Here is a 12,609-nt window from a genome sequence, read left to right on the forward strand (position 1 = left end):
TTAGTAAAACACATATTCAAATATTTACATAATCTTGAAGATTTATTTTGTAAACAGAGCAAGTCTCACTGTCTCAACACATGGATGGCATGTAATACATTTTTGAAACTAGTATACTAAAAAGAATGTATTACATGCCATCCATGTGTTGAGACAGTGTAATATGTGTGTTTTGACTAAAAATATTAACATTTCAGCAATTATAATATATTATGTATCATAAATTAATTGAGTAATGTTGTAATATTGTATTAGGTAATATTGTATGCAGAAATGAAGTAAAGTTTACTAAAAGAAAGGAGTGACTGAAGTTCAGTTCACTTATTTACTCTATGTTACATTTAAATCTTGAAACCGAGTTGAAGTTACTTAAATTTATCTGAAATTAAATTTAATTAAAAAAGCAAATGCAGAAAGTAGTGAAACATTTTTAAAGTAAATTTTACTAATCATTTTTTCAGTGTACAAATTATACCTCCTTTCATAGATCCACCAAGAGAGAGAGAGAGAGAGATTCATTCGAGAGCACTTCATCACTTTAGCACTTCATCTGATTCTCAGAGCATCGTTCAGTGTGCGCTTTAGGAACCGGGTCAATCCAAAGGTCCAAATCCCGAATCTGAGAGCCGGTTTCCTGGTTTTAACACAGTCCAGAGTCCTGCCAGTCTGACAGGTGAGCGCTCAGGCGTCCTGTAAGCGTTCGCAGGTGTTGCGGCTCCGCTGCCCGCAGGTGAGGGAAATCCTGTCCCGGGGAACAGGACAGAGGAAGCGTTCCCTCTCCTCGGGGGGTCGGAGGTCAAGAGCAGGAGGGGACGTGACCCCGTCCTTCAGCCGGAGAGCGGCGGGACCCTCTGAGAGCGGCGGGACCCCCGGAGGGCGGGGCAGGAGGAGCGGGAGGTCGGGGCTGAGGGGTCGGCGGGTCACAGTGGCAGGGCGGGGGGCGGGTGGCAGGGGGGCATTAGCGGCTGAGGGGCAGCTGGGGCAGAGACATGGCCTGATGAGGGAGACTCTGTGTGGTCAGAACTGAAAACGGATGACCTGAGAATAAATAAATAAATAAATAAAACGATTAGAAAATTAGCATTAGCAAGTACACTGTTAACAACCTGCTTAAATATAGTTTTGTGAGGGGTGTAATGCTAAAGCAGTAAAAAAAAAAATCATGCCATAGCGGGTTAAATATGTAGTAAAACAATGTTTTGGATGCCATTTTTTGCCTAAAAAAGTGATAAACCTATAACCTATAAGCTTTTTGGCCAACTTGAACTATTGTGAGAAACAGTAGTTAAGTAAATAAGGTAAAAATGTTTATCATACACTACTAAAAGTATCATGTTCTTTAGTTTGTAGCTGTGGAGGAACCCCTTTAGGTGCTTTGAGGAACCTTGAAGAAAAGTTTTTTTTAATAAAATGTTCCTCTAATGTTCCTCTAAGCTTTTTTTGAAGGTTGTAGGAGTTCCTCCAAAGTTTCAAATTTAAGAACCCCTAAAAGGCCATACAATTATGTTGGAGGTCATAAGATCACCTTTGAATGCAACAAATGTCAGTGCAAAATATTGTTTTATTATCCAATGATTAAATTAGAGATTTAAATTAGAGATTTTGGGCTATTTTAGGGCTGCTATAACACATCGTAATTCAAGCTACTGGCTAGAAAACATCCAAAATGCACATTTAACTGTTTAACATATATGGCCAATGTGTGAAAAATATGGGATATAAATAACAGTGTTTTTCTAAATTGGCCATTTTCAAATATAAAAAAATATGTTTGGACCATATATTAACACATACAAACATATATGAGTCACACATATATTTTACAATAGAAGTTCTGTATATTATGCATATGTGACCAATTTAGGATACTTAAAATGTTCTGTACACTGCCAAAAAAACTAAATCTTAGCAAGTGAAATTATCTAATTTTAAGGCAATAAGTCTTTTTAAGTGTAAGATTGTTTTACTGATTTTACAAATACTGAGCTTATTCAGTTTTACTTAGACTTTTAATCTTATTTTAAGTAATTAAAAATTTCGATTCTTCTGTACAAATTTAAGCCAGAAAATAAGGGATTTTTACTTGATTTAAGTCTTACTTCCCTTATTTTGAGACTTTGCGGTTGCTTATTTTGAGACAAATTGCTAACCACATTGGCAGATTGATTTGCTTAATTTAAGCATTTACGTCTCAATTTGCATATATTTTGTCTAGTTTTTGCCAATGGATTTTTTTGCAGTGTATGTGTTTATATATTTTGAAATATATATGCACAATTCCTCACCATATTTTAAGCTTAGTTGGCCATACAGAATATCAGATTTCACCATATCATCTATCAGAACGCAATCAAAACTTAATGCTTAACTGATGTACTATACAGTATATGTAACTGATTATACAGTATATATGTATATTTGAATGGTTAAAAAAGGTGTTTAAATTACATGTTCTTGTACTGGAGAAGTTCCACTCACTGTCGATGTAGCCGTGCAGGGCCACCATGCGCGCTCGCTCTGGGCTCCCGAAGGGGGAGTAATGCAGCTCGTCGGGCAGCGAGGGGGGCATGCGGGCCTGCGGGTGACCCTGCGGGGGTCCGCTGTGCTGGGGGGTGTGCTTTTTGTGTCTTGCTCTGCAGTTCTGAAACCAAACCTGTGGATTAAAACACATTCACAGCCGTCACACACCTGGAAATGATTAAAACTGACATCCGATTAAAGCTGGTGCTGAAGAAAAATGAAAATTTGCTGTTTGTATTGATTGTAATGCTGTAATGTGTTTTACTGAACTAATAAACACTTACTGCACAGATAAGAAGCTTTTTCTTTACTCAAATTCCCACAAGTGCCTAAAACTTTTGCACAATACTGTATATCTGCACTTCGGGACTTTATTATTACTTTACTGTACAATCTGTACATTTGCACTACTGACACTGTACTGTACACCCTGTACATTCACACTCCGTCACTCTATTTGATCCTTTACTTTACATCCTGTACATTTTTGCACTTCTGGACAATTTAACCTTTTTTCTAAATGCAGTACACTACTTGCACATGTTTTTATTTTTCAGTATAGTTATATAGTATGTTGGTATATGCTTTTCCCTTTTCCCTTATTTATTTTGTATTACTGCACTACCTGCTATTTATGGTCAGGTTACCTCTATCTAAAAAGTATTTTTTGTGAAGTTAGAACACTTTTGTGAGGTGAGTAGTGCTAAAACAGTGGTTAATTTTTCTACACAAAAAAAGAAAATGTATGGCATAAAGGGTTAAATACTAAAACAAAGTTTTGCATGCATTTTTTGTTGCATTAAAAAATAATAACCCCAACATCACAACAACTTTAACTATTGTGATAAAAAGTAGTTTAGTAAATACGTTTTAATTTGCATGTTGGGGAAGTTTAACTATACTTTGTTACAAAAATGTAGGAATAAAGGGAAAAGGCTGAGAGATGAAAGATAGAAACAGATTTACAGAGTAAGTAAAGGAGAGAAGTATCTGTATTATATACAGTAATATAGCTGTGGTATATACTGTAGTATAGCTGTATTATATACTGGGTGTTTACCTGTATAACTCGTCTGCTCAGCCCCGTCATGTCCGCCAGTTTCTGCAGCGTCTGAGCGTCAGGATTATTATCCTGAGCAAACTGAGCCTGCATTACCTGCACATAAAACAAAAACAATTATTATTATTATTATTATTATTATTATTATTATTATTATTATTATTATTATTATTATATAGGTCCAAAACCCATTAGAACAGATCCAGGTACACTTAAATACAGTAAAAAAGAAAGAAGTTTAAATGAAACTTTCACTTTAATTTAAGTCAAATTAACCCTTTCAGACCCTGCGTGCATTACAATGGAAATCATAAGTTTTGTTGCACATAACAACAACTGAGACTATGACCCAGCCAATGAAAAAGTTGGAAAACAGCACTAGAGCTGATGTGGCAAAGTAAGAGTTCAGTTTTACGAATTTTATAATTTTTATTTTATAATGTTTATTTTACTGTTACTCTACTACTTTTAATGTAAAATAAAAAGGTTAGTATTACAGTATCACAAATGCTAAACAATGCAAGAGACATTAAAAAGCCATTCATATTTTAGTTATTTGGATTACATTTTTTATAGAGAGTTTATATTTAAATATTACAGTCATGTTCTGTGTCCATCACAGAAAAAAAACAGCATTCTTATATTCTTATATTTTCTCATTAGTGGAACATAATTCAGGTCTGAAAGATTTAAAAATTATTGGTCTGATACTAAAAGTTAAATTTTAAGATGTATTGGGTTCTAACCTGCAGCTGTTCGGCAGTGAAGGAGGTCCGAGCCCGTTTGGCCGGTTTGGGTTGGCTGTCTTGCTCTGATGGTACCGCCCCTTCCAGCGTTAGACCACTTCCTGTGATGAAGAAGAAAAATCAGTCAAAGCTCAGATTTAATCTCAAATGATTACATCTGATTTAACATAGAGCAGTACACTCAAAAATAGAGGTACAATATAAGGACTTTCTTCTATTTAAAGGTATAGACTTTTCATAATTGTACACACTAAGGTATAATATTGTTAATATTGGTCTTTACAGGGTCAGATGTTCCTCTGAAGTACAGATTTGTACCATTTAACCAGAAAAAAAAAGGTACAAGTATTCTGTATCAGTGTAATAATAAACAATATATATATATATATATATATATATATATATATATATATATATATATATATATATATATATATATATATATATATATATATATATATTATTATTATTATTATTATTATTATTATTATATATTTCAATTATACATTTTTCATTTGAAAGCCAGACAATTTTGGATCATCAAGTTCTTGACACATATTCAGTTGATGATAATGTTTAAAATCTTTACTGGTACAAAAAACATGGGTTCAAATAAAGACTTTCACTGAAAGTTACTCTATTGTACCTAAATATAAAGTACAGCCCCACCGACAAGCTTTTCTTTGTGTGTATAATATAGTACAACACTGTCCAGTAACAAACATTTACTCCAAAATAGCAGCTTTACAGGAGAGACAGATAAAACCTTCTTAATTTTCAATGGAAGTTAAATTTTGAAAAATTAAATTGGTTCTGTATAAGGGACAGTTTGTGTGTTCAAATGACTAGTGTATCTCAAAAAAATTGAACAATATTAACAAGTTACTTTACTCAGTAATTTAGTTTAAAATGTGAAACTCATATATTATATAGATGTATTAAACACAGTGTGATCTATTTTAAGCTTTATTTTATTGTTGATGATTATTATGGCTTACAGCCAATGAAAACCCAAAAATCAGTGTCTCAGAAAATTAGAATATTATATTATAAGACCAGTTGGTACTTTTGATTCACAGTGTGGGCAGTGTGCCAAGTCCTGCTGGAAAATGAAATCCGCATTTCCACAATAGCTATCCACAATGCCCCCGATTTAGGCTTAGTGTCTCTGCTACTATACAGCACCCTTTCAAAGAATACATTTAATATATAATACAAATACACACACGTGCATATACTGTAGTATATATGAGACCCTCAGTAAGGATGCAAGGAACCAGCCACTATAAACCACCCTGACCCCAACAGAGCTCTGAATTTAGATAACTCGATCAGCTCAATCGTTTGCACATGAATAAAATGTGTAAGCATGTGAGCAGATTGTGCTGATCTCAGTTGACTGACAGGCAGCGATGGTGTTGATGTAATATATTTTATTCATGTGCGGCCAGATGACACATTTCAAACATGTAAATGTAATACAGCATTTCTATCAGCGTATGATAGAGTCTATATCTGCTGCAGCCAAGATGATTACAGAGCGTATCTCACCCACATACACTCACTGTCACACAATCACACTCGCTGTCACACAATCACACACTCACACACTCGCTTACATGCAATTGCTTCTTGTTTTGATACAGTATTTTTACTTTTATCCAGCAAAGAAATTATGAATTGATGCTATTTCATATGAAAATACAGTGATGTGCGAATGTTTTAGGCACCTGTGGGAATTTCAGTAAAGAAAAAGCTTCTTATTTGTGCAGTAAAACACATTACAGCTTTTAAATAAATACAAACAACAATTTTACAAAAAGCAAAAAGTTTTCCTTAAAACAACATCTCCTAATCTCTCCTCCTCATCTGAGTTTAATAGGGTTATTATTTCTAGTTCTCATCATATTAATCAACACCTGGTTTGGTACATTTTGGTAAATGTGGTAAATCAGGTGAGCTGCTGACGGAACTGAACATAATATACACATGCTGGCTGAGGAGCATCAAGGAGAAATCTGGAATCTCTACACTTTGCTTTTCAGCTTCAGGCTCACTGGATATAACAGAATTCCTTGTTACATTTTACTGTATGTATGTTTATTTGCATCTGTTGTGCTTTTTACTGTTTACAACTGTTTACTTCTTCAAACGCTACTATCTTCAGCTCCAAGCACCACCAATACTGAACTGGAAATAACATAGACATATATACATAGACTCTGCATAGCGTAGCAGTCGACACCAGGAGGTCGACTTTGTATATATATATATATATATATATATATATGTCTATGTATTCTATTATCAGTACTGTAACGCCGGCGCTCAGAGCTGAAGCTAGTAGCGTTATGGGATGTAAACAGTGGTTTTTAATAAGCTTCTTCTGCACTTTTTAGTTATTAATGCCCCGTTTTATGTCAGGGCTCTGTGGAGCTACTTTGAGCTAGATAACAGTGTAAAAAGCGATTTATTAACTGTTAAAATCTCTGGATCTCTGAACGCTGTGATGGAACGGAGGTGTGCTATTCATCAAAGGTAAAAACTTCTTATCATGTTTTACTACAACAAAAGTCCATTTTACACCAGAGTTCTCCTTTAATATCATGACATCCTGTCAATCGTCCCCGATCTCAAGGACATTTAGGACAGTTTCACTCCCACAAAGTTATGAAAACACACCCCAACAAACACAGACACACACTCACCATTCTCAGCCGCTCGTTTCAGGTTCTCCACCATGGTGTCGTAATGGATCCTGCAGAGCACCTTCTCCTCCACCAGGCCGAACTCCTCTCCGGTGGAGAGCTGTCGTTTGCAGGAGAAGCAGGCGAAGCAGGCCAGGTGGTAGGCGTTTCCGCGGGCGCGCCGGACCCAGTCGCTGGCGTAGATCTGCCGGCCGCAGCGGGCACACTTAGTACCAAACCTACTGTGAGAGAGACAAGGCCCACCGCATCAGTACCCTGACCACAACCAACACCTGTACAACCATCACAAACATTCCTTAAACATCAAACTGCATCGGTTCATGCAGATTTCTCCTTTATAACATTCAAAGAATTTGATCGTTTCTCTCTCAGAAAGCCATTTAGAGACTTCTACAGTCTCTCATCATCTCAACACTCGACTACTGCAACTCTCTACTGACTGATCGTCCACTGTGAGCCACAAGAAACCTGCAACTAGTTTAGAATTAGCAGCAGCACGACCCTTCGGCTGCGTTCCCTCCACTCGCTTCCTGTTTAAAACCCTGACGGTGGCCTACAAAGCCAAAAACAGACCAGTTCCTTCCTACATGATGGTAATGATGATGGTCAAAGCCAGATCTGTACCAACCAAGAGCTTTTAGAGCTTCCAGTACGGCTCGACTCGAACTGGCGCTGATGTAAAGCATCCAAAATAAAAAACAGCAACTAATTTAAAGCATTAGTCTGTGTTTTTTAGTTGCTACAGGACTCTTATATGACTGACAGCTGTTCTAACCAATCAAAACTTTTTAAAATAGCTTCTGCCCACGTGTCTGCTCATGGACCCTTCTCCTGATTTTGAGAAGGGTGTAGTAATGAGTATATTAGCAAAGTCAAAGGACAATCTAACCAATCAGATTCATGATTTTCACTCCGGGGGTGGGGCCATGGCTGCCTAACCCCTTCTCAACGCTGTTATGAAGAAGTACACATTGATTAGTTGTAAAACAGAGCGCATGCTGAATTAGTTCTAAAATTAGCGAACTATAATGGAATTGCGACTATAAATGAGACAAATATTGTGTAACATAATAAAAATGTGAAAATAATTTACAATAATAGGCTGCCTGACTGGTGAGTTTTTGTGTGTACTTAATGTTTTGGCTGCCCTGGCGTACACATACGTAGACATACATGATTTTCGTTGAACAACATTGATTAAGCATTGATTGTTGTGGTCTATTGTATACTTTTGTGGTTTGTAGCTGTTGTATTTGTGGGCTGTTGATGTGTATTAAGTTCATATAACTCAGTCAAGACAAAGAATATGTAGTTATTGTAATTCTTATCTATGTGCCGCTTGGTGCGTGCGGGGTGGGGGGTGATGGTGGGTTGCAAAAGGGGTACCCACTATATTCACTGCACGCCGCCACTTGTATCCGCACACTAAGTACTGGGTATATACTATGCCTACGCATCACCTGCAGCAGCATCATCTGCCTACGCATCACCTGCAGCAGCATCACCTACAGCATCATGACCTGCAGCATCATGACCTGCAGCAGCAGCTTAATCTGCAGCATCATCATCTGCCTACGCATCACCTGCAGCAGCATCACCTGCAGCATCACCTGCAGCAGCATCACCTACAGCATCATGACCTGCAGCATCATGACCTGCAGCAGCAGCTTAATCTGCAGCATCATCATCTGCCTACGCATCACCTGCAGCAGCATCACCTGCAGCAACATCACCTACAGCATCATGACCTGCAGTAGCAGTTTCATCTGCAGCAGCATCATCTGCAGCAGCATCACCTGCAGCAGAATCACCTACAGCATCATCACCTGCAGCATCATAACCTGCAGCAGCAGCTTAATCTGCAGCAGCATAAACTGCCTACGCATCACCTGCAGCAGCATCACCTGCAGCATGATGACCTGCAGCAGCATCACCTGCAGCATCATGACCTGCAGCAGCAGCTTAATCTGCAGCAGCATCATCTGCCTACGCATCACCTACAGCATCATCACCTACAGCATCATCACCTGCAGCATCATCACCTACAGCATCATCACCTGCAGCATCATGACCTGCAGCAGCAGCTTAATCTGCAGCAGCATCATCAGCTGCAGCAGCATTACCTACAGCATCATCACCTGCAGCAGCAGCTTCACCTGCAGCATCATCATCTGCAGCAGCAGCTCATGGTCAGCACAGTCCCATTCATTCAGTACACTCTGAATACAGCTACAGAAGGACCAGTTTTGTATGTCAACATTTTTTAAAACAGTTTATGTTAAGTCAATGTTACGGTGGTCCAGAAAGCCCAAAGCCCTGCCAATTCAGCTACAAAAGCTACAAAAGCCTAAAACACATGCTTTAAAATGACAAAAAAAGGCGCTGTGAATACAGAAACATTTTCTTAACGGTCTCACTAAAGCAGCAAGTTTAATGTACAAACAACTGTGGTAATCACACTTAACAAATATAACTTACTCTCAGAAGTTCGGTTGCCACAAATAGTGTTCTGTGCACACAGCAAAGTGTCAGGTGCAACTGAACACGTAGTTTAGGAGTACAGCATCTTTTAGGGCCCCCTGGGGAAATTCTGCTATGTTGTGACTCATTTATGTTGTGTTGTGGCTGTATTTGCAGTGCCTGTGTTGTCATTTCGATATATGTGTTTTGGGCTTTTTTGGGCTTTCTCAGCCACCGTACAATGTAAATCTAAAGGTTGCTTCCTTTTGTAGTTCCTCTACTTTTAGGAGTGTACAGATTTGTTGTTTAATGCAGGCCAACCATAATTAACTGCTTTATACATTGACATACAGTGAGCACACATGCCCGGAGTGGTGGGCATCTATCATGCAGTGATAAACTCCATCAAGGAGAACTCCAGTGTGAAATGAACTTGGGATGTAGTGAAACATGATAACAAGCACAAACCAATTACCCACAACCAAATACAGCGCATCGCTCCCAACATGTTTACAATTCTACACCATTAATAAGCTAAAAAGTAGTTTTAGCAGTAGTTACGGTATTATTACATGGACTGTTAATGTGTAACTACACAGTTATTATTATAAAAAAAACACAACACAAATCCACTTTAGTTTAGTGGTTTGTAATTTTGCCCTTAAATCAGTAAATCTGACATTTTGAAAGCGACTCACTGTGCAATTCCCCGAAAACATTTCAAATTGGCCTCTTAAATGAAATATATAAAAATAAAGGTCCTGTTTTTCAGCGTTGTGCTCCAGCAGGGCCGGGCGGGCCTGCGCTGGTGAATAAGTGCAAGGCGATGACAGTGGTTGTGACAGGACACCAAAGAAATGAACCAACTGGGACCAGCAGGTTTTGTTAATGTTATTTCTGCCCAGTCCCAGAGTCTGTGCCAGCTGGAAAACATTTACTGTGTTTTTTACAGTATTGAAATTAGGCCTCCACTTTTTCCACAACCACACTCTCCTCTTTATTCCTGAAGACCCACACGCCGACCTCAGCCCAAAAAACCCACAAATTACTGCAATTAAACATTTAAAATATGTGAACAGCAACTTTACAAGAGCAGGAAAGAAAAACCTCAACATATAACATAAAATAATGCTATGAAATCTGGTCTTATCTTATAATAAGTTATTATTAACTGTGAAATTACATATTAATAACTTAACAATGTAGATAAAAATGTAGCTACTAATAGTAAATGCTCAAATTAAATAATTATAATACTAGTTATGAATAAATTCCTGTAGAACAGTTCATGTAATTGCATGTGTAATTACAGAAGAGTATTCCAGAAGTAAATGTGTAATAATATTAGGGTAATACTACTAAGTCATATTTTCTCAAGTTGCATAATGTAATTAATGTGTCTGTGTAATTACATATTAATAACACCAATATCTCACATGACAATTAATGACAATATCGACCCATGAACACAGGAATAAGTGTAATTACACGTGTGATTACAAAAGAGTATTCCAGTAGTAAATGTGTAATGACATTAGGCTAACTGAGTCAAAATTTAAGTTGATACAAATTGTCATTACTATGATATATTTAAAGCAGGGCAGTTTATCTAATTTTTATATTATTACAGAAGCAAGTTGTATTTAAGTGTATCAGCATATTCACTTTTGTGGGTTACATATGTTAAATAAAATTACATATTCACATTATATTTATGTTCACTACTTTTCTTTAACAGCTATGGAGACAAAACTGAAAATTGTTAATGCAGAGTTGTAACTGACTATTTCTCTAGTAGTTACATGGTAATTAAATTGAAAATTGTTTTTGCATATATTATTATATGATATGTATTATTTTTTTTACAGTAGTGCACTTTATGTAATTACATGTGTATCAACTTTTGTTTCGAATAACATTTTATAATTACAATACAAATTAAATACATGTAGTTATAACAGCATATTTTCTCTTTTTTGCCAGTAAACATTTACTCATGATTGGGTATTCACATATTCACTTTACAGAACTATATTTGTTACATATACATATTAATATTAATTATAATATTAATACTTACTATGGAACACCCCTCACTTTTATAACCAATGTCATTGCACCCTGCACTTTGCTCTGTTTATTATTTAATGACTGTTAGGAGCATCTACAGCACTGATTCGTTTACAGATAGGTATTTACCTTGTATCTATCTATAAATGTGTAATAATAAGAGAACACTTGAATTTATTCCACTTTTGCTAGTAATACAACTTGTTCTACTGTAATATCTCTGTAAGAGACTATGTCCCTAGTAGTTACACTATTATAACATGGTAATTCATGTGTTATTACATAGTTATGACATAAAATTCGATGTAAAAGTTTGTGAAGTGCCATTTTTACCACATAAATGACAAATAACTCAAAACAAACTTTAACAAGAATCCAAAGTAGCTTATTTCTGACAGACAGAAGCTGCTGAGATGTGGTCGGCTGAAGCAGGTGTTATTTGGACGGGAACTGAACATCACACGCTGACCAGCGCAGCGTTTTTAAGGCTTTCTAGCACGGAGAGAGGGTCAATGCGGCTTTTGGTGCGGTTGCTGAGACTAATGCTCTGCAGATGGCCACGAAAGCAGCCCCCCGGCACCCCACCACCACCACAACTCTGGCACCCGGAGCGCTAGTGTAAACAGAGTGTCGTACAGCACCTCCTCCGACCGCAGAGAAATGTGGGATATCAAACTGACTGATTTGGCTTCCCCCTCCCGTTCCCAATCCCATCCCAAGAATGATGACACTCGCCTCGCTCGCTGGATCCCAGGCCCCGGGGCCCCTGGGGAGGTGGGGGGGTTGGATTTGGGGCAGGATGGGGGCTTGTCCACTGAAAATGACATCATGCTTAACTCAAGAGTCTCAGAGTTAGCTTCCAATAATGCTGGAGTTCAGTGTTTCTCAAGTTACTGACGGTTCTTCAAAGTTCTTTAAGGTTCTTTTGGCTATTTTTCTGAAAATACACTGTAATCCTTCAAGTTTCACCCCATTTTCTCCCATAGTTTACTCAGCCAATTACCCAACCCACTCCCACTCATTAGGACTCCCCCTATTACTAGTG

The 12,609-nt window shown here is 37.5% G+C and overlaps 1 protein-coding gene across 3 annotated transcripts in view; it reads right to left on the reverse strand.

Annotated features, from left to right (window-relative positions):
- Nucleotides 1-212: 212 nt before the first annotated feature.
- The window catches only part of lhx6a (LIM homeobox 6a), a 42,365-nt gene continuing 29,968 nt past the window's right edge, over nt 213-12,609 (reverse strand). Inside the window, exons 5-9 of one of the 3 annotated variants that reach the window (XM_049468556.1) lie at nt 7,035-7,252; nt 4,327-4,427; nt 3,581-3,676; nt 2,449-2,653; nt 213-1,038 (exon numbers count right to left, since the gene is read on the reverse strand). In XM_049468556.1, the coding sequence (XP_049324513.1) occupies nt 959-1,038; nt 2,449-2,653; nt 3,581-3,676; nt 4,327-4,427; nt 7,035-7,252 (700 nt within the window). In that variant the 3' untranslated portion in view covers nt 213-958. Of the gene's footprint in view, nt 1,039-2,448; nt 2,654-3,580; nt 3,677-4,326; nt 4,428-7,034; nt 7,256-12,609 lie in introns of all 3 variants that reach the window. The other 2 variants (XM_022680961.2, XM_022680960.2) reach the window with 2 other exon arrangements.

Source organism: Astyanax mexicanus, chromosome 20 (genome assembly GCF_023375975.1).
Source record: "Astyanax mexicanus isolate ESR-SI-001 chromosome 20, AstMex3_surface, whole genome shotgun sequence".
NCBI classification, from domain to species: Eukaryota; Metazoa; Chordata; class Actinopteri; order Characiformes; family Acestrorhamphidae; genus Astyanax; species Astyanax mexicanus.